This window comes from Echinococcus granulosus, assembly GCF_000524195.1.
Source record: "Echinococcus granulosus chromosome Unknown EG_S00032, whole genome shotgun sequence".
In the NCBI taxonomy this organism is placed as follows: Eukaryota; Metazoa; Platyhelminthes; class Cestoda; order Cyclophyllidea; family Taeniidae; genus Echinococcus; species Echinococcus granulosus.
In genome coordinates, this window is record NW_020170412.1 from 135,969 (window position 1) to 159,107 (window position 23,139).

Genomic DNA, 23,139 nt, shown 5'->3' on the forward strand with positions numbered 1-23,139 from the left:
CGAAACATTTCTAAAGACCACATAGAGCAGACCAACTCAACGAACGTGCAAAATGGAATACCCGCACGTAGAAGCCGCCCTCCCAAGGTTGGCGTTCTTGTAATTGAACTAGCAAGAGTAAACAAATAACTTTAAACGTTTTAGAACTAAGCAGGTCATTATTGTTGTAATCGCTTGTTAAATTTTTAATGAAAGTATTTATTTCGCTGATGAAACTGTTGATTGTGCTAGAGGGCTGCAGTTGCTCAAGACTTTCCCCCAGAAAACACGGAACATTTTTCGAAAGGGACTGACTTTAAGTGCTTACTACCTAAATCTGTTTTGTAAACATACTTCGCCAATGTAATTTTTAGGGGGAAAGTGCTCAAGGCACACAAGTTTCTTAGTGGAAGGAAGATAGATTTTCGATTTTCAGTCTATGCTAAGGAAACTATTAAAATTGGTCCCTTATTTTAAAAATAGAAATAAAGAATGAATTTACTACAACTTCATAATGGGTGCTGCTGCTCGATCTCTAGCCTAATTTATAAGAAACCTGTAGATAACATCGACAAGTTATAAATTACTTTTGAATATTGTGTAATGCCTATATTGTTTAAACGCTTCTTTCAGAGAGGAGGCGGACAGGCCAATCAAACCTCTTGACTGAGGCATCAACGTCCTGTAACTTGGACGGCGGTTCCGCACCCACACTCCCCGAAACTTCTACTTACTTCCATCATTTACGTATCTTAATAAGCATGTCGAAATCGAATCAGCTTGAGTGTTCTAAGAGTATGGGAACATGGGACGAGGGGATCTACTAGCCTTGTCCTAAAATTGACAATACCATACGCACTCGAATTATCAGAAGTGTAACACAGAATGCACTACCGTAGGTTTGAATGATTTTGTCGAGTTATGGAGTCATTTGAAAACTGCAAAACCCTGTAATTTGACTCCAATATGTGTCATTAATATTACTTATTTACTACAAATCCGGTAACACACGTGAAAGCTGATGATTCTTTTTTTGATGCACTTTATAGACTATTTTAAAACATAAACAGAACCAATTGTGGGCTGAGCAAGTTGAGCTGTTGCAAATAAATTATTGGCATTTTTAATCAGGCAAACTATTTTTTCTGGTTTTTTTTGAAAGTTTTTAATACGATCAACATCTATTGTTCCGGTATTTCGTACTGTTGTGGGCTAGAGTGAGAGGCCGCTCTGGTCCATAGAGCCTATGCTTGTATTCTGCGGCACATTCCAAACGGCCCCCTAGCTCATGCTTGTGTGACTTATATATGCTCTTCTTTTCCAGCTCAGCTTATTCCAAACACAATAACGACTTAAAAATCCACTTTTATGGCACCACTAATCAAGTCCTTACCAAAAGTACAATCAATCAGATCTCCACTGCTAGACGCCCAACATTAACGTTGCGGAATAAAAGAAACCGTTGCCGGCAAATAGATTTGCATAAGTACGTAGCGAGGGAGTTAAAATGTCTCTTACCTTTTGCAATTATTTTTGTTTTCTACCCCATGAAAAGAGCATTTGTATGTGACCAATTTGGGAAAGTTTGTTATGGGACTGCATGTGATACCTTTAGTGATGTTAATTACGAAAACGGGTTACATCTCCTCCACGCAACTAATGACAGTATAAAACATAGGTAAAAGCTTGGCGATAGTGGAGTGGAAGGGAAGTGGCAAGGTTGCATGCACCATAGACGCTAAGCTTGCACAATCCCGCAAATCATGTTTGCTATCAAGTGGCTTTGAAATTAACCGATGTTTTTAAGGTTGTCAAATTAACCCTATTGTAGAACATGGTTTGGTCTTGGGCAAAGTAAAACTAACCTAATATTTCGCCAAAACAGCTACTAATATGGTACAACTCCTAATGCAGTAGAGATTCAAAAATACGGCTCTGATGTAGGTGTCTAATGCCTAACATGCAAAACAACCGAGAAAATGGCATTGCTAGTTCCCAAGCTGCTTTAGCGCACTGATTTTGTTGTAGTGATCGGCTTAAAAATATGCCTCAACGATGTTAATTTGCTTAACTGAGCTTTCCAATCACCATAACTACACTTTCAGTCAGCTAAGTAACGTGGCTGCAAAGTCATCATAGTAGCTGCCAAACCCTATCCATTCCATTGGTACATACTTTTATGCAGCATCCCGAGGCTCCCTGAGGACGAAAGAAGACACAATACTCGGGCAGAATATATATATTCAGCACGGAGGTGTCTGAGCTATTGGCATGGCCCAAAAGGCCAGCCCACCCAGTGAGGTACAAGGGGGCTAATTCACGGTACAAAAGTGGAGCATCACCAGAACCGTGGGATAAACCACTATCGTATTACATTTATACCACCTCCACCCATTATGGTCTCAGCAAAGACTCGGGGCTAATATGCATGCTTGATTTCATAGAGATAGTAGTTATTTTGCAAGCAGTATATGAACAAAGGGGGCCTAGAATAATTTCAACCCACAATTTTTATTCTGTGTATTCGATAATAACAGGTAGTCGATATTTGCAAGCGTCTGCTATTGTTTAAGTTACTCAAATGAGGTTGGATCTTTGACATAGCTCACAAGACTTGCACTTTTCAGCCCAGGATGGATGCGTTAGCCTCCTACGGTGGCTCGTCGGGTGGCGAATCCGATTCCCCACAAAATTCACCAAGATTAATTGCATCTTCTTCCTTGATCCCAAGTGTTAATCCAACAGCGCCGGTCGAAATAAAGGAGGATATCCTCAAGCTCGTTCCCGTTGATCCGCATTCAAATGAGTTGATACACAACCCCCGCTATGACCAGTTATTTGCGCCTCAAGTATGTAATCGGTCTTCTCTATTTACTGATTTTCTATATATCGATAGGCATCCTGTTGAGTACGGTTTTAACAAAGCAATCTTGACGTCGGTTTTTATTTACGTTTTTTAGGTTGGTCCTGAGAATCCTTTTGCGTCAGAACGCCAAAAGGCACCCAAAAACATGCTCACAGGTTTGGTTGAGCCAACGAATATTAACACATTTACGTTTGAGAATCAATATCGGACCTTTATGAGATATGGTAGGGGCTAGTTTTTGATCAATTTATCTAAGTCTAGGCTATTCCGACGATCCCAGCGTTCTTGGTGTTAACAAAGGCAAAGTTGTTGGCTCTCCTGAGCGTGTTGATGACTCGGAAGGTAATTATTCATTTGCTTTTTTTACCCCACTTGCCATACTGCTTCGTTTTTGTTTTTGTATATGAGTTTTATGGGTTTGAAAACTTGATGGGCTAACTGCTAGGTCCTTGAGGTTAAGAAATACGTGGTTTCGTTCCTTCTATTAAACGACACCAGATTGCTCGCGTTAGGTACCTTCACACTTTGCTAATCTTCATTTAGCAAGTCTGTATTCTGCACTTCCAAGGTACTTTGACTAATTGACAATGTACTACTATGGCTCCACCCATGCCAGTACTAATGTCGCAATACTGGTGAACGAATTCATTCAAATGATTAAAATTGTAATCGCTGAGGAGTGAATGATGACTGTGGTTCTTGTATTGAGGCTAGACATTAATATTAATGTGCCTTGGTGCTAATTAGATTCTCCGAACTATTTTGTGTACATAACAGAAAAATTGATTGCACGTTTGATAATTCGTTCACCCTACCCATTCCATGCGTTAAATGTTATCGCTCTTAATAGGTAAGACGGTGGCGGAGCGGAAGGGCACAAGTAAGCGGGAGAAACGTCCACGCGCCTACAATTGGGATCCCTCGAGTGAAGACTACACAGGTCCTTGGGCGAAGTACAAGGACGAGGTTACCATTTCCGTGCCCTCGGATGAGGACCGCGCCTACCTGGAGGCTTACCTGGCCAAGAAGGCAGTTAAGAAGAAGCGTGTGGAGGAGGCACCCATGAGTGAAGAGAAGTCTACTCTGCACATCTCTACACCCACAGACTACCAGGTAGATCGTTTTCACAATTGTTAGACAGTTCTTCGTAGGTGTCAACCCGCTGATTTCTATTTCATCCCTTTCAGGGCCGCTCTTTCCTGCATCCACCTCACGACATCCCTGGTGTCAGTTTGACAACAGAAGAACCACCAGAACGCTGCTTCTTACCCAAACGACTCATTCACGAGTGGAGCAATGCACACGCTCGTGGAGTGTCTGCTATTCGTCTATTTCCCAAATCTGGCCATCTTCTGCTCTCTGCTGGAATGGACAGTAAAGTCAAGGTTTGTCTCTACCTTTTCCAGCTTCCACCTTCCGGCCGTTTGATCTCAAGTTGCGTTAGGTCTAAGTTACCCATGGAGGCATAATAAGATGAATTAGCCTGAATGTGGCTTTATTATAAACGTAGTCCGTAAATCTGGAGTTTGGGCTGAATGGCGAGACTGGCGAGGCTCGCGTTCTACTATATGGTTCCGTTTCTCCCACTGTGAGCGCTGTTTATGGAACTCCACACTTATTAGGAGGTACTTGGGTGTATTTTAACCACTCACAAGACAGAAGTGCTGATTTGTACGATGGCTCTTCATCACCTTGAAACAACTTTCAAATTCAGGAATAGTTCTAATTGCAAAATGCGCTTTGTGGATTCATGTCTCCGGCTTTTGCTTAGAGCTAAACGATGTTTATACCGATCGCTTTCCATTGCAATATTCACCTTGTATCCAAATTCCATTTAATAAAACAATTTAAGGTAAACTCATCCCTTATTATCATCTCGTTTCCATTTACATGTCTCCTAACCACTCATTCGGGTTATTGTCTTTCATAAAGTGCGGGAGGTATCCACTCTTCAGATAAAACCCGTGTGTAAATTTGGTTTACGGTCTCTAAATTGATCAGTTCCATTCCCGCTTTATTACCTTCTATCACACTGAATCCCATGGCAGTAGTCGGTGCATTATCGATGAAACTTCTTTGTATTGAGTCTTTACTAATACCCGGTTTTGATGTCTCCTGTTGTAAAGTCTCACAGATTGAGTCTTGCGGAGGAGATGTCTCCCTTCTGTGTTGTTTAAGTGATACCGGGTTTTGTGCCTACGTTTGTTATTCCTCTGTTATATAGCTCTGGGAGCTGTACCATGACCGTCGTCTAATTCGCTCCTACATGGGCCACCGGCAGGCTGTGCGTGACGTGACCTTCAATACTGCGGGCACGCAATTCCTCTCTGCTTCCTACGACCGTTTTATCAAGCTGTGGGACACGGAATCGGGCAAGTGCACGGGTCAGTTTAATCTGAAAAAGGTGGCTTACTGTGTCAAATTCAATCCTGATGAGGACAAGCAGCATCTCTTCTTGGCTGGATGCGCGGACAAGAAGATCCTCTGTGTAAGTTCTTCCCAATCACTAGTAGAAATATCATCATGCTTATCAATGTTTTGAAGTCCTGTTAATGAGTTCACGAATTTCCTCCTCATTTCTACGTCAGTACGATGTGCGCAGCGGTGAGGTGGTGCAGCAATACGATCGCCACTTGGGTGCAGTCAACACGGTGACGTTTGTGGACAACAACCGACGCTTCGTCTCCACCTCCGATGACAAGTCGTTGCGTGTGTGGGAATGGGACATCCCTGTGGATTTCAAGTACCTCGCCGATCCCTCCCTCCACTCCATGCCTGCGGTCACTCTTTCGCCCAATGGTAATTCATCTTTTAGGGATTTATAAGGTGTAAGGTGTACCAGGTGTGTATTCCACAATAATTCCCCAATACCCCGAGAAAACCACGAGCCGTAGTCCAAAACAGGATACCGGGGTGAGTGCCAGGTCCCGGCACGGTCTCAGTAGCTAACTTGATTTTACTTTGCTGAAATCGTGACTATTTTTCTTTTGAAATATATCTACTAATCGCCAAGTTCAATGTAGCACCGGAATCTTCCCCGAAGACGTGATGAGGCATATTAGTCGGGAAGCATGTTTGTTATCAAACAAAAGGCAGGGCCAGGGGGCTCGCATTGGAAGACCCAAATAGGAACCTTTGAAAACTTTGTAATTTCTCCTACCCTTATAGGCAAGTACCTATTATGTCAGTCGCTAGACAACCAGATAGTGGTGTTCAACGTCTTTGCCGGCTACAAGCGGATGCGCAAAAAGCTCTTCCGCGGCCACACGGTTTCGGGCTACGCTTGCACGCCAGATATGTCGCCGGACCTGCGCTACATTGTCTCGGGTGACGGTGATGGGTTGATCCACCTATGGGAGTGGAAGACAACGCGCTTGCTCACCAAGTGGAAGGCGCACGACGCGGTGTGTATCGATCTCGCCTGGCTGCCTCATGAGACCTCCAAGGTGGTCTCGGCGGGATGGGACGGCGCCATCAAACTGTGGGATTAGAATTACCACGATTTATGCATGTACAGAACCATTCGTTCATTTACTCAGTAGGTGAGCGGTCGCGATGGTGTGTCAAAATTTTAACATCGGGTGTGTGCCTATTCCTATTTTTATCTTCCTTAATTTCCGATACTCCGGTGATTGAAGTATCTGTTCTGAGTCTGGGTTGGAGACAAATAAGGAGGGAATGATCACGGTTGTCATCACCTGCTGACGTGAGGCATATATTTGGCCGTCTCCGGTATTCCAGTTTTCTCAGTGGTGCTTCGAATTTAAAACCACGAATTTAGAGAGAGAACAGCGTAAATCTGCAATGGTCTAAAAATTTTGGTTTTATTAAAAAATCCACAGTTTCACGTATCAAAGGGTGAGGTATCTACTAAAGTCATCAAAAATTTAGGAAACTAGGTGTGTGGACGGAGAAAAGTGTCGAATTGAGAGAACGAAGGGAAAACCGGAAAGAATCCTATGTATTCTGCAAAAGACAGGGTGCTTCATCATGCCCCGGGAATCTTGTCGAAGAGGGTCCACGTGATTACAGCAAAGACGCTGCGTCGCGCCAGTCGGAGGTAGAAGCCACGCCATAGACCGGTGATTCCATCAACCCGAATTGTTTCTCGCAGCACTTGAGTCCAAGGAATCCGGCTTGTAGACTGAAAATTTTCCCCAAAAATCCGATCACATTGCGAGCCCGAGTGACAACCAATCGCCGAAGCGAACCAATCAACTAGCAGAACTTCCACCGATAGGCAACGTGGCCTTACAGATTGCCAATAGGTTTGACAGCAAGGCGAATTTAAATTATTCAAGGCCTTCTAAATGTTCACTATAGTTGAAGCCTAAGTATGCAGCGCCTCGCAACAAAGGAAATGTGTAAATAACCAAATTGGCTGAAAAGCTGAATTCCAATCGCACAACAACTACTCGATACGTCAAGTTGCTTATACGATAAGCTCTTGGGGAAGATGTGGTTTTTGCGACAAAGGAAAATTATTGCTTAGACTTTAGAGAAAATTCTCCCACAGGAATATACATTAAGGCCCTTGATGTTCATCTTTAAAATGGCAAGTAAATTTAACTCAGATATTTCTACAGATAAAATCCTTGAACCTCCTTATGACTTGAGGAAGAAAAATCCTTCCGAAAGCTTTCAATGCAAGCACTGCTGAGGGAATTCCATAAACTAACTGCTACTTCGGAAGTAAACAAATGATCCACTGTGTTCTTGCTTTTCCGTTGGTCGTTGTTATCAGCTTCCTACGGTTACATCACGGCAACGGTGGCATGAGTCCCTGCTTACGCCGCCTATATTGCTGGTATTCCAGTCCTCCATGTATTGGTTGAAGCGTGGGGGGCAACGGCCATGAGCTGCTTGAGCAGCGTAGCTAAAATTGCCTTCTTTTCAGAAGGATGGAATGATAATGGTGAAAGAAGAAGCAACGCACCGGAATGGCGGAGATGGAGAGCTGGCGGTTGGAGCGAAGCACATCAGCGGGTTGGGTGACTGCGGTGGCACAGATAGCGGCGAGAAGTGCGCAGGCGCTGAGAGTGTGTACAGGTGCCGTGGTATAGCTGGTATCGCCTTAAGACAGCGCAATGTAAACAGCTGTGAAGGCAAGATGAGAAAAACGCTTCTGGTTCATTTTACCTTCCTGCCAGATCAACTGGAGGCTTAGGCAGCTGCTCGTTCATCTTAAGTCGCAGACATGGGAAAGGAACGTTCGTGAATATTTATTAGCTAATTATTAATCGTGGTTTGAATCAAAGGAAATAGGACAACTATCTAAAGCGACGATGTTAACATTCTATCCGTTGGCTGCGCAGCCGAAACCGTTATAAATCCATTGGCACTCGAGCAGCAGCTGAAGCTGATAGGGATGTTGGCCCGGAAGAGGGTTCCACTCCGCCAGTTTAGTCAGCCGCACCGTCAACCGATAGCATTGGCAATAGGATAGCGGCATTCCACTATGATGTGACAATAGTGTGACTTTTGATTCCTCGTTCAGACAGCACGAAGACTTGTTCCAAGTGAATTTCGCTTCGTAGGGTGGGAAATCTGTCTTTGGCGTCGCAAATTGGGTTTGGCAGAGTTTGATCAACATTGTAACCTGATACTACCACAAAATCTACGAGACAGCGAAGTCTCTGAGGCAGCACTTCGACGACCGACTATTACCCTTCAGCACGCGATACAAGTGCTTGAAACTGATAATGAATGGGGTTGATGGCTTCTTGACACAAGTTGAAATCGTAAGTAATAAGTACGAGCGTTTCAAGCGGAATTTTCGTAACTGCCGTCCGATTCAAGTCGCTTATTGCCCATCCCCATTCCTCGATCATCCAAATTCGTAGACATTCAAGTATATCCGCTTAAACATCACACTTGATGCAATCACTGAAGAGTATCGAAAAATAGCAGCGCTGACTAGTCAGTCTACAACGTCACGATGGCGGCTGTAGGTAGCATCCATAACTCACAGACTTCTACCACTTTCAACATTATGTAGCAGTAGTATCTTTATATAACGCCATTTTGTTTGACTAAATTCAAGATAGAACCAAACCTTTAGCGAAACACGATAGTTTAAGGCATTCGCAATCATTAGCATGTCTTCCCCAGCCGAAAATAGTCGGCAGCTATTGTGGAACAATTTCCAAGCATCCCTCGGGCTCGTGGTGCATTACTTCAATTAAGGCTCCGTTGTCGATAAGTCGTGATCGTGATGACAACTACAGGAAACACCACAAAACAATGATAGCTGAACAGTCTCGTGCTTTCCGAATGTACCAAAAGCAATTTTTATTGCCGGAACAAGAAATCCACCACCACTGTCAGCCGCTCGATTCGATTTGAGAGAACTATCGGATGGTACCGACCAGAGAATAGTCGATGATCCCCGAGTAAGCACAGTAGACGTACTTGGCAAGACGAGATTCTTGAACTGAGTATAGAATAGGAGATAGACACCAGAGTATGGGCTGTCACGCGCCAGAGTTGGTAGAAGACCGCTGTAAATTCCTGAAGAAGGGAAGAACATTACAAATGGGCACTTTTACACCGTAATGAGGCGAGAACGCCTGAAAGGGAAGGACAGTTCCATAACAGTACAAAACGAATGCAAACAAGCAGTCAAGAAGAGACAACCTCGCCACTTAGCCGTCGAGTAGATCCAACAAAGGGATGAGAACGTGGAACGTCCTCTCGTCAGTCCAGCTTCTGCTTGAGATTTTACGACGGTGAAGGGAAGGAGAAGGGTCCCCACAAGACAGCGGCTCGTGAAACCCAAGGTGAAGGCGTCCACAGCAGAAGACCCACACCTATAAGCCGGAAAGAAGAATGTTCAAAGGAGTGTCTTTCGCGCTGATGCCATCATCCATGCTAGTAGTGCATCAAAAAGGAGTGAAAGGACGATATGTTGGGTAGGCGAAGGAACTTGTAAGAAACTGCAATAGCGAATGGTTATCGAAATCGTGTTGTTTCGGCCAATAATTTGATCAACAACGAAGAATAGGGTTTGAATAAGTTCAAATACAGTACGGTATACAAAATCACTGAATTTGTGCAGAACCTGAGTCCGCAAAGAAACCTTACATTGTGTTTTTTACTAAATGAACTTTAGCTTTCAGGCAAATATTCCTCCAGAGTCGCTGGGAAAATGAGATTTGCTCGCAACATAACATCTTCCGGTCCTCAGTAAAACATGGTAAATAAGTCTCGACAATGAATTTTACTAGTGATAACATTGGTAAAGTAGAAATTCGCCTTTAAACAATTAAGAGAACCGTTTCATCTCAAGGGTGATTCCAATACATTTACCTTATGGCAGCCGAAACAGAGGCAAACGTTAAAATCGCCGAGGATGACATTCAAAAGAAGTATGAGGCACTACACTTGACAGCGCAGGGCTCTACTCTGTCACGGTCCAACTATTGCGGTGGAAGAAACGTGAGTCCTTCTCGTGTTATCTAGGCTTTCTGCCTCCTAGCCCTTCTATGGGTTGATAATAAAGTTATCCACGGACCTAAATCCCCTACTATTTCTTCAAAGAGTGACTCGGAAAATGCGGAGGAAAAAAATTTGATGAAGACACCTGGGAAGATGTGATTGGAAGAAGTTAACAGTGGTAAAGTAGGCGAAGACACCAGGCACAGTGCGACACAAGGAGGGCACCGTACCCGCCCAGAAGAGACGAATGCGATGAGCCCATCGATTGTGAGGTGGCACGCCGGACCAGAGAGATTTGGCGGTTCGCAGGACGCCAACGCTCGAACGCCTAAAAAGCCAAAGCCAGTGATCATAAAAGGACACCAGGTTAACTCACATGTTGAGAATGGGGAGAACTTGGAGTCTGGTCTTGATGACATCGAGGGGTTGAGTAATTACTGCACCCAGAGTGGCTGAAACACTACTGACAAGAATGACGTACGAGGAAGGTTTGGTCCGGAAAGCAGAGCTATTCGAGTTGGCCATTAGCACATAAAAATTTCTATAAAGACAAAAACATTCAAGTTACTTGATTATACAAACCTAAAGAAAGTATAGTGACGGATGAAAATGCCAAGGAGACCGCCAGAAAGCTTTCATATCATACAAAGACTGAGACTCGCTAGCTTATGGGCATAAGGATTTATGACATAAGTGGCACAACGGATGAGCAAAACAATTGATCTTCAAATTGCCTAATAGAACCCCTGAGTTGGCATAAAATCCTTAAAGTGACAAAAACCATCGAGGTTGCTAAGTGTCGTACGAGAGGCTTTTCAGTCAAGCATTATTGTTAGTAAAGCCAAATCTCCCTTAAATTTTAAAAGAGCTGCTACTACGTCACTATGCATCTTGTCATTCACCAAAATAAACTTACCAATGAAGCTTATTTCTATTGTTATTTTGATGAAACAAAATTTATATGCCAAAGCCCTTTGCAAAGTATAGCAAAAATTTTGTGTTGTTAATAGATTGTGTGCAAACCTCAAATCATTCCCTCAGCAGATACGAAACGGCAGTACCAACAACCAGCTGAAGACTATCAAACCACGCGTCAGCTGTGGCGCGAATAGACGACCAAAGAACGAGACCAACCAATACGGCGTGTCTAAACGATCGTTGAACAAGTTATTTGACCTCATTTTGGTGCTTGTAAACAAAGAGAACATTGTTTACATAAATCTCATTGATTGATCATGGTTCCAAATAAAAGTAAATCATTATATTTTTTATGATTTGTGCCACAAATTGCAACTATTTACAGAATGATGATAATGTCTGACACGAGAAGCATGCGAATATGTTGGAAAAAATTGATATGTTTATTGTCGCTAAAATTTTTTTTAAATAACAGCCGATTATTACAAAGTGTCGTAGGTATTTTGTGTCAAACGCTATTTCGTATACGAAGTTGGGATTTTAAGAGAAGTTAGTTATTTTTCTCAATTTTCCTCCTCTTTCGGACTTCCGAAATTGCACAAAAAGTGGATAAACTATCGTGGCCCTTTAAATCTTTACCGTGGTAGCAATAGGTCAAATTGATATGGAATCGCATGTATCACTTACGGAATGTCTAGTATAGCGTTCCGAGATTTCCTTGAAGACGAAAGAAGACATAATACTAGGGCAGAATATATATATATATATTCGGCAACTAAGAAGGTATTTAGGCTACTGGCATGGCCCGAAGGCCAGCCCACCCGGCGTGGTACAAAGGCCAGCTCAAAAGTTTCTCCTCACCAAAACCGAGAGACAAACAACCGTCGTATTACTGTAGGGCAAGACTCGCAGGTTTCCTCTTCCCTGTTCCTAGTGCTCTTAGAATAACTTGGTCAACTTAATTTTGACATATTTATTAGAGGGAGGTGGATCGGGAAAGCAGGTACAAAGTTTAGGGAGGGGAGGAACCACAATCGGTCCCAGACTTGGGAGACGCTAACTCTGTCACCAGATTCAAATTGTAACTTACCTCCTCTCTGAAAGGTACATCAAAATAAAACAAGTATTACATTACACTAGAGGGCCTTTAGCATGTTGAAAGCATGAATTTTCACAACCGAATTGTCAAGGGAATTAAACACATTGTCGAAAAAAATGCAGAATCACTGCACCACACCTTCACATTTCCACGTGTGGTTCATTCCACACAAAATAAAGGTCGAGTTATGTGGTCCCTCGAGTTTTCTCTGAAATCGGAACGGTTCATATCAATATTGGAGAAGAAGGACTCAGAAGCCGTGTATGAACTCTAGATTGTGCTGTCTAAATGAATCCAGGGGCTGAATCGCCCACGTATTCCATTACACATTGCAAAAATACTGGTCACTGTAGTTTCACATTAATAAATGCAATAAAAGACAAAAAGACTAATTTGGGCTAGCAAATTTAGGTATTCAACTGTTTGAAGTTCCAGATTATTCACGAACTTAAATTACAGAGAGAATAAGCTCAGAATACAGCGCAATTGCATCCGGTGCATCAAATTCGCCGGTAGAAGGAAGTCTATCAAATTCGTAAGCAATTAACATTTAATATAATACTGTGGTAGACTGTGGACGAAACTCATTGTTTCTAACAAACATATAGTGCTTTATCTAATTGTTTAACGCCTTATTTTTGGTTTCAGGGATGCATAAGGCCCCGCTTTTGCCCTTCAGCTGGGTAAAGTGGTCTGCTGACCATGCAGTAGTCTTGGTGTGCTTCAACCAAAGACGTTGTAAGAAAGATAATTCGGGTATTGGACAGAAATCGGTAGCTATGTAACCGTTTAGTTGTTTGTTCAACTCTCGCTTTGGGTAGTGGGCTACTTAGGGGCTCCGTCACTGTACTGCCGTCAGGCGGTTTGGCCTCCGATTTATGTCAGTTGCCTCGGATCATTCAGTGAGTGGACAATGCATATTCTCCTCGAGTTTTATGTCTTTCTTTGTCTTCGGGGATTTTTCGGAGCACTACATTTTACAATATCCACGGCCAGTATCACTTCAATGTTATGGCACGAATGCTTCCAAGCGAAAGAAAAGCATTATGTCAGATTTGACAGCTCATCAATTGCAGAGCCTTCAGTTCTTTTAAACACCTAACTAAACTAAATTTTAGGTGTGTTTACCAGAAAATTTAATGATCTAGGTTCAAAGTTAATATTTTTTGAAAAAAAAACAAACAAAGGGATGCTTTTGGACATGAGTGATTCGCCTTTTCATATTTTACCCAATAAAGCCCAAAACTTACCTTGATATAGTTTTTTTGCCCGTCATATGGGAATCCACCTGCAGGTAGGTAAAATAAGCGCGTCCTACTACAGAATTCACTAGTACAAAAAATACACAATAAAATTGTCTCAAAAAAACGAAATTTTCTTCTAGGGTACCATTTTATATACCCAGTACTTTCGTAAGTTGGTAATTGTACAGCACTAAGACTTCTTTCAAGCTGAAAGAAAGCAATACTCCGGCAGAATGCGTGTTGTCGATGCATAGTGGGGCTCGGGGCTACTGGCATGATTCAGAGGCCAAGCCACCTCGTGGTAGTACAACGCCGGAGCACCTGTGGCCCCTTCACCGAAACGGACATGGCTTGGGTAAACTTTTCAAGAAAATTCGTCTCGCAAGATAGCTGTGGCTACATTTTTGCTTCGGGCACATCCAACCCACTCGTGAACTGACCTCGATCCCAAGGGGGATCGAAGGGGATGCTGGAAAGTGACATCATACGGTAATGCTGCCTACTTTGTTAGTGGTAGTACGCACTTTGGCTTCGTTCTGGATATCTAGAAAGCAACCAGTCTAAATGCTAGTACGGGGCATGCCGTATCCAAATCCCTTTTGATGGGGTAGTATACAGGAAGGACATTATGTAAATTGTTGATATCAGGAGTACACAGTAAGGTTGGATTACATTCATTAAAACGTCACCTTGCTTCATCACAGAACATAGTGCTAGAATTTGAGGACTTATCAAATTTCGATGTTAAGTTGATGGCCCTTCTGTGGTGAAAGCTCTCAGACTAACGTCGGTAGCAGATACCTTCCTTTCTTAAAGTTTTGTTTTGAAGATCAGCCACAGAATTAAGGACCCTACTATGGTACCCCAAATGGAGCTTCCTGTAAAATCGCAAGTCCTTCAAAGGAGATAAAATTATTCGATGGAGAAATGATTCCATTGAAGTTGTAGATAGAGCAGCTGGATTCACTGCCTTGACGCTAAACGTTTCGAATCGACCTGAATTGTGCACTTATCATCGCCATCATCGCCATGTCAGTCGAAAATTGATCTTTAAGGTCACTGCCCCAATCGGTTTAGCGCTGTAGATGCCTTAAAGCATTAACGAGGGATGCATTTACGTGTTTCCTGGGTGCATTCAGTAGACAGTGGCTTGTAAAATGCTTCGCTTCGATCACTTTACACTTATAACCGAATTATAACGAGATCTGACTTAATAATAAGGCGGACGATTGCTGCGCATATGGAGATGTTGTGGAAGCAGACGCAGCACAACGAGGGAAATCAGATCCGTGCATCTAGGAAACAGAGCCATCGAAGATATCGATGCCTTATGCCTCTTAACTGCCAAGGCAAGACCAACCACGGCTGCTAATTCACTCAGTTTTATCCTTATGGCTCTTTTCGAATAAATGAAGTAGAGAAAGTTGCTGCCCGATACCATTCAGCTTTTAACGAGCATTTGAGGTCTGACAGTGTTTTCATACAGCATCTAGCTTATTCATCATTTTCGTTTAAGGAAGGCTACTAACTTTTCACCAATAAGGGGAGGTATTGAGATGAAACTTACTGACCCAGTCGTCAACTAACTGACTGTCTGATTGGCATTTAAAAGTTGGGCAATTCGCCCAAATCTTGATTTTGCAAGCTGCGAACACCCCTTCTGCTATTGTGGCTCGTTCCCTTTGAATAGGAAAGGTGCATGAGGCGACTGTTTACGGGCGAACGGCTTGATGTAAGGCTTTTTCTTTGAAAAGTAGGCGTTTTGCAGTTTAATGCTGTGATTTTATTGTTTAACTCTTTGTTTTGTTTCTGCGGGCAACTAACGCTCAACTTTTGTACCTCTGCTGGGCGGCGTGACCCCTTGGAAATGCCAGTAGCCTCTCGACCTACTGTACGCCGACAATATATAGTCTGTGGCAGTATTATGGCTTTTTTCGTCCTCAGGAAAGCCTCAGGGTGCTACAGTGGTGGCAGCGCACGTAAACCGATCCAAGATTACTAATATCCTGGTTTCTACTCCTGGATGGTAAACCTTAGCATGAAGGCAAGAAAGCGAATACTGTGGGTGGGAGAATCCATGCCGACCCCTAACAGGAGGGCTGAAAATGACATCTGCCTTCAGCAATTACCTCAGTCCCGTGTTCTGCTGGATTGCCAGTACAACTGGAGCAATAGTAGCTGTAGCCATGAATCATACGGAAGAGTTTGTTACAAAGCTGTCCGCGGTACCTCTATTAAGGTGTCAATGTAATGAACACACGATACCTCCATTACCACTCCACTATGTCTGGGGATCCCTCAAGTGGTGGAGCTTGTGTGGACGCAAGACCTTACTTTAATCAAACTAATTTCAACCCTCTTCTTCATTAAAAGACTCAGCTTTTGGGCCGATATTCTTACCGCCTTGATGTAAGGCGTCATTCAGTTTTTGGCAGTATCCACAATACCGATCCCAGACAGGCGGAAACTCCAGATCCAGCTGAATTACCAGGAGAGGTCAGTGACCTCGTGGTCCAATATCGTCTCACTTGCACCCAAATTCGATGACTGGAGTGGCCTCTTCGTGATAGTTTTCAAAACGCCTTCTGCGTTGTGTTGATCGACGAGGGATGTTGGCTAAGGGAAGTGATGAGGACTACTGTCAAAAGGAGAAATGGGCTACGTAATGCTAGGTAATTCGCTCAATTCACCGTTTGATTGAGTGCAAACCTCAGTCTCCGAAGACTGTAATTCCGCTCGGTGACGTGGTTTTCGGGTCATACCAATAGAATCTCCAGCTCTCTGTATGGCATTAATGCATTTCCCACTTTACCACTGCAAGTTCATAGCGTTATTATTAGTTCAGACTTATGCTAACTTCGACACTTTTCTGCAAATATAGTCAACATTAATCCCAGAAATGACCAAAATACCATTCCAAATTTAGAAAACTAGAAGAACATGTGGAGCAGAGCACGTGAAAATATTTGTGGCCGTCTTAATGGCTTTCGAGGTCTTTCAGAAGGGCTTGGAATCTACCAAAATGGCTTGGAGGCCAGACCACCCAGCAAAGTTACAACGGCGTAGGCCTGAGTAGTCTGATACCAAATCCATCACTTCGAGGAGCTGCAGGCATTCTGCACTGCTTTCAAGTGCGTTATTAGGAGGGATTTCTTCCGATTGTTAGCTGGTTGACTGACTGGCTGAATGACGGACCAACTACTGTGTTGAGAAAAGACTGTTGTAACATTTTGGCTATCAAGTGGATGAACATAATAACGGTTCCCTACCACTGATTCACCACCCACCCTACATCTTGTAGACATGCTACACTCCACACCCAGAAGGCTCTGCTTCTCTTCTACATGCCTGCCTTATGGACTGGGGGGCGATTATCTATACTCACAGAGGACCGAATTGTCAGTAATATAATACACTCACCAGCTTTCAAGGAAGTCGTTTCGCAAACACTCCTGAGTAGTTGATCAGTGGAAAAATTGGCACAACTATTCTGGTAAGACAGGTTTGGATTCGGGGTTGGAAGAAGGACATTACCGCCTACACATCTCAGCATTCACCCTATTTATCTACACCATAGACTCACCATCCAATCTAATCAAAAGGTATTCTTGTCCTACAGATGATCTGACAGGCTGCTGGTGTGACACGGAGACCATGCTGTTAGACGAAATTACAAACATTCTTACATTTCTTTGGATTTATTAATGCAAAGTTGCAGTATCTCGCTAATTTTGACTGTTTTTCTTTACAGACGTGGCCACTTCAGTCCCTGAGGTTTGCAGACTCTATCTGGTAGCGCACGCCTCTGGCCAGGCACACAGCCTCCCAGATCATCTGCACGAAGACAGCGACTGCTCTTTGCACAAAGTTGGCCCAGCTCAACATCAGACAAGTCTCGAGAGATTGCATGACACGACAGTTGTTTTGCATGGAATGAACCACTCTTCCTGAGGTATTAACAAGGCACTACCTGACTGCCACGCATGAAGACGTAAATGTGTAGTGCGGTGATTTTGCATTTTGTTTCATTATGTGCAGCATTCCATCGACAATACAGTCACCGAAATTTGTGTTTTCCGCATGCTAATGGCAGCATAGTGCTCTTCTATGAGTTGGTAGTGCATGTATAGGCCTTACGACTTCTCTCGTCCTCAGGAGTGGTACAGAGCACAGCGCTACTCAAGGCTGATGAAATAAAGTCAGAGCTGAAATCTAATTTTGAGGACAATGAAGAAGAAGTCAGCATCCACGTTATACGTGGATGGGTAAAGAGGGTGTACTCTCTATCGCAGGTGGGATACAATTGCATTTGTCCCACTCCACCATGCTAGCTGCCTGCGCTTTACACGCACCGCTCAAGTTCCTTTCGAGATCCGCGAATCTCAAACGATTCAATTTTGCCTTGTCAGAAGATGCAGTCGAATCAGTTAAGTCATTTGCTAGCCTCAGTCATTCTAGAACAAATATAATATCGCCCCGAGACTTCCTGAATGCAAAAGGGGTCACCACACCAAGAAGGAATGTGCAATCCCAACGAACGAAAGAAGAAGGAGGTGGGCTACTGGTATGGCCCGGAGACCATGCTACCCAGTGGAGGTAAAAAGGGTGATCCTTAAGTGCCTTGTCAAGCCACAACTGAGACTCCAATAAATAATCAGGGTTCCACAATTATAGCGACAACTTTCACCTTTTCATCCGAAATAAATTACTCAGAGTGGCATCAGGTTGATGGTGTATTGGGTAGAGGTCACCACCCAAACATGCACTTGTAGGAACCTCAAAATAGTTAGGAAATGGACTTGGAGGTGAACTGCTTCCATCTATTTAAGTTTGTTTCCCACAAAAAGCGGTGCCATGAAACTGTTATTAGGTACTTCCCTTTACTTCAGGCAGTATGACCATCATTTACAGCCATAAGTTATTTGTACTTGTGAGTTGACCATCACTTGGGATTATTCCTACCATTCATGGATGAAATTATGATGAATTAGTGCATGCATTTGTTGGCTCTTAATTCGTCCACCTACCTCCATTTCCATCGGACTCATTATGATGTCCCTTTTGAATGGATGGAGCATCTAATGAGGCCAGTCGATAGAGGATACTAGCTGAACTGAACTACATAATTCTATACTATTATGGAATTTATGCCTTCGGCACTCAGAAGCCAAGTGGTACAAGTCACTCTTGCTTCATGTCTACACCTTTGACCCTTGCTTTGTGTTTCTTACAAGCAAATACTGTCTTACCGGTGGTACATAGATGCTGGGCAAATTTAGTGTCTGAAAGGCTACATTAAACGACTGGATGTGCATGTTGAGCGAATTTCGCCAAACACGCAAACGTGTCAGATGAACAGCTGGAGGCCACACTAACCTCCTCTTAGCCACGCCGTACGTCGACAAATCATTCTCTGCCCCAGCATTATTACTTCTTTTGTCTTCAGGTAAAGCACAATGCGCCATACTGTGATCTTCAGGTTACTTGATTTCATCAGCAGTATTCTCGTCTTCATTAATTTAGTCACAGTTATTCTCGATGAAAACGAAAAGGGGAAGGGAGTTAACACATTCTACAAGCAGGACGTGGAGCAGGAAAGCTTAGTACAGAGAATGTTGGTTGATTTGTATAGCTGGAAGTTGCACACCTGTGCACTTTAAATGCCTTCCTTGATGGATATTTGTTATAGTCTTCAGTACTGCCATGAAATAGAGAAAATAGGGTTGCAAGTGGTAAAAGACTGCTCAATTTTTTGAATCAGTGGACATGGTTGTGTAGCAAATTGACGCACCAAATGGTCCCTTACCTCTTCGCTGTTTGTTAGTTTGCCCATCGCAAAGGCCCTCCCACCATGGCCATAGCCGCCTGACGCTCTGCGTGCTAACAGTAAACGCTCTTATGGTCCCGCAGATTCTGCTGTAACTTTGGCCAGGGCTCGAGTTGCTTCACTTGCAAAGTGAGTTGATTCGACTACGATGTATTCCAAATGTGGTGATGTGTGATGTGCCGAAAGCATTTTTTGTCAACTGATAACACGAGTTTAAAAATTACTTTATATAACTGCTCGTTTACAACCTGATCACTTATACGTATGATTTGTCAATTGCGCTGTTCCGTAATACACGCTCGATTGACTACACAGTTTGGGTGGCAAGCCCACAGACTGGTCCAACCGCATTACCACGAAGGCCTGACTGACTTTCGAGAGCGGGAACAAATTCTGCTGCACCCGCAATACTGTAGCCGTTTTCAAAATCTCACATTGCTACTGCAAATGCTGTTTCCCCCCGACCAGCATTTCCAAACCAACTGAGCCTGGAGGTAGAAGGGAAAAGCAACGACAGCATAACATTTCAAACCCGTTGGCGTTTGAAAGTAAAACAAACTATGCAACTTATCTCAGCGTGACATGCTAAGCAGTATGGAATCCGTGATTAGGGAATGAGGAATTGTGAATGGATTAATAAACTACGCTCCGGACCTAGTTACCATAACTATTTGACTGGCAGTTCAATTCATGACTCTCATATGTTTCCTTTATTTGTCAGAGTTCATTGGATTCAAAGGTGAATGTGTAATGTAGGATCCGCAAGTAATCAACTCTTTAGGAGGAGGTCAGAGACTGCCCCCTTACTGGTGATGAGGACGCCTTCTCAGTCACGAGGTCGGTCCAATGTGCTCGCTTGCTACCCAAATAGATGATAGCCCATATACAAAACACCCAAGAAGTTGAATTCACCAAATCCAAACTTACAAAGCAACTAAATTTAATCTAGTATTAACAGACAGTGAAGGAGTGGAGAAGACAATTAGAGACATTTGATTTATCAGGGACAGATCATAGAATTGGATATTTATCATCTATTCTACTCATGGGGCTTGGCCCACTCATCTTACTGAACTACTCAAACACTTGTATAATACATTGCATGTTTGTTCAACACTAAGCTTTGTTAAGGAAGTGACTTAGGTGCTCCGCCATTGCACATTTGCCGGACGGACTGGCCTCCGGGATATGTCAGTGGCCCCAAGCCTTACTCCACGTCGTCAGTGGACATTCTGCATGAGTATTACATCTTCTTTCGTCTCTGGGGAAGTCAAGGAGGGCAGCACTTGCTTATTTGTTGGCAGATGTAAGCAAAGTAGTTTACAAAATATTAGGTTGCCATTTTAACCAAAATGGCTCTATGAAGAGATGAGTTGTCAAAACTTGTATTTCATTGTATTTTGCTTGTCATTTGAGCAGAAAGAGGCGATAGACATCACGCCTACATAAACTTGCGAATTCTGGATTCTTGCGAACAAACCCGGTTTGGTGGAAACACCGAACCAAATTGTTTGGCGTGACACAGCGGATTACCAAACTACAAGTGGGATGGTCACAGGGAAGGCCTGAAAAATAGGGGGATCCGTCCCATGAGGCAGTCAGTCCAAATGTCTTAATAAAACTCTTAATAAAATCCAAAAAATTCAGACAGTCAGAAGTTTATTCAGTAGATTGGCACTTCTGTGATGATGGGTTTCACTGTCATTCAGTGCTAGCATTTGTCCGTTCTTCACCCTTGTGTTTTGTCCCAATTTTCACTGTTCCATAACCCTTTGCATTTTGAAATTGACGTCGTGTGTGATTCGACACATGAAAAAATCACATTACAAAGTAACAGGTCCACACCAGTTAGGGGGATGTTTTGTTACCTCAGATTAGATGCAAAGCTATAGGTGCGTCCAAAGGTCGTGCCTGTATTTGGAAGTACAAGACGCAGAAGCTGGAGGGTTTTCGGAGTTGAATGCACTTCATAATATATAATTAACTCACTCTTCGCTCCGAAACTTGTCTCTGTCACACACTAGGATCCATCTCCCTCCTTGTTTATGGTAATTCCAAGTGAAAACCACAAATAACTAAGGTGTCTTATCTGGAAGGTGATGGGGATATCCAAATAGCCGCAAAGCAGAACGTATTGGGAAGATTTCATTTCGAAGCCCTTGTTTAGGACTGGGGTGTGTTCTACAGCGGAAATGACCTAAAACCTCATTAACGGAATGAGGCTGCAAACATTGCTATACGAATTCTTTTAAATCAGGCTAAGGTTTTCGCCGATTCCATCTATTTATTTCAAAAAGGTGTCTTGTCCACTTCAATTAATAACTAATGGAGCAGAGACAGAGGATGTGGAACGATTGAAATTGAGATAAGGTAGCAAGTTGTAACAACTGAAAATTATCTGCCGTCTTCAACTAAAGATGACTACTTTTGGGCTGAAGGGATTCAAGCCCGTCATTAGCAGTAACGCAACTGCTATTCCTTACAATGTAGTTTGTGTCAAGGACAAATTTGTGGATCCATCAGCGTCTTTCAGTTCATCAACAGTGTTAGGGTTACAAATCTTCAGTCCTCTCTTGTAGGTAGCCGCCAAAACACGCCCAATGCAGTAGAGTGACTACGAGCAGCATAATAGACTGCTCCCAATCTGTCCAAATTTTCCTTAAAATCATTGGGGTTTATCTGTCATCTTTAATTAGAGGGATCTACCTTCCGACTGTACTTATGGTTCTACTTTGTGCAACATTGTTAAAGCCCTTTTTCGAAAGACCTTTTCGAAGGACAAGTACAAATTCATAATTTTATGTTTTCCCTCTCATTTTACCATGATGCCAAAAATGCCCCCATCCCTTTTATTTTAGGCCAATCCAGAGCTTTTTGCAAAGCCTTTCTGCGCGCGCTTTCTTCCTCCCTCATTTTCTTTTGCTCACAGAGCCTTCCTTTTTTCCATGAACATCCTCTGGTACGTGGCGCGTGATCTTGTCCAAACAGTCACATTGTTTTCGAGGCGACGCAAAATTACGCTTTTACTTCTACAATGAATGTAAGTTTTTGAAAACCGCATTTTCATACCATAAATCGAGCCCGCAATGCTGTAGGGTATTCTCGCATGCGAATCAACTCCTTCCAGTACGCCAAACGCGCCAATAGCGAGCGATTCCTTGGCCGAATTTCGTGTGGTTTCAGGTACAACTCCAAGCTGAAAATTGCACTAGCCATTTAGGAGGTAAAAGACAAAGGACTGTTTGTGTGCACCTTGAGGCTTTAATGTAGCAGCCTATTGACAGGGTACCCTTCATTGTGTTTCTGACTACCGTCCCTTATTTCACACCTTCATGTCATAAAACTTTGATTGAACAAATCGGGTTGATGTGATTCGAGCATGCATGCGTTGCAAGCCGAGGTTAACTCCATCCCAAAGTCAACAAACCTGTTCGCAAAATTTGGTGGTGAGAACAGCGTAAAGGTACTACGATGGCAGAGCAAATTACTGCACAGAGGTGGTTTGACCTTATTCAGATGGCGTATCAAGCGAGGCTAAATCGTGAGCGATAACTCTCGGTGGAGTTTAAGGTGAATGACACAACAACTCGTTCACTGAATGAGTAACATGTTTAGATCACTGAATCCTGCATCGCATTTTTGGTTAAGCAGACGAAGGCATTGACAATTCTCTACCAACAATTCACTACAAAGCCTGCATCTACCCCTGAGATACACTTCACTCCACTCCACGCCAGAAAGTCTCTGCCTGTCTTACACGTGTGTGTGT

General features: G+C 43.2%; 3 protein-coding genes across 3 annotated transcripts; 2 read left to right on the forward strand and 1 right to left on the reverse strand. All coding sequences in view use genetic code 11, as the record gives it.

Annotated features, from left to right (window-relative positions):
- Positions 1 to 2,612: 2,612 nt before the first annotated feature.
- EGR_04826 (Pre-mRNA-processing factor) lies at positions 2,613 to 6,336 on the forward strand (the record flags this gene model as incomplete). The annotated part of the gene is made up of 8 exons (XM_024494075.1): positions 2,613 to 2,828; positions 2,940 to 3,069; positions 3,107 to 3,187; positions 3,696 to 3,958; positions 4,033 to 4,230; positions 5,070 to 5,333; positions 5,434 to 5,644; positions 6,014 to 6,336. 8 exons carry the CDS (start codon positions 2,613 to 2,615, stop codon positions 6,334 to 6,336), a joined length of 1,686 nt encoding a protein of 561 aa, XP_024351464.1.
- A 497-nt stretch (positions 6,337 to 6,833) lies between these two features.
- Positions 6,834 to 10,807, reverse strand: EGR_04827 (Solute carrier family 25 member 38-A; the record flags this gene model as incomplete). Its single annotated transcript, XM_024494076.1, has 6 exons — positions 6,834 to 6,989; positions 7,782 to 7,918; positions 9,125 to 9,355; positions 9,482 to 9,654; positions 10,428 to 10,610; positions 10,659 to 10,807. 6 exons carry the CDS (start codon positions 10,805 to 10,807, stop codon positions 6,834 to 6,836), a joined length of 1,029 nt encoding a protein of 342 aa, XP_024351465.1.
- A 5,716-nt stretch (positions 10,808 to 16,523) lies between these two features.
- EGR_04828 (hypothetical protein) lies at positions 16,524 to 19,503 on the forward strand (the record flags this gene model as incomplete). Its single annotated transcript, XM_024494077.1, has 3 exons — positions 16,524 to 16,605; positions 17,295 to 17,410; positions 19,405 to 19,503. 3 exons carry the CDS (start codon positions 16,524 to 16,526, stop codon positions 19,501 to 19,503), a joined length of 297 nt encoding a protein of 98 aa, XP_024351466.1.
- Between the last annotated feature and the right edge of the window lie 3,636 nt (positions 19,504 to 23,139).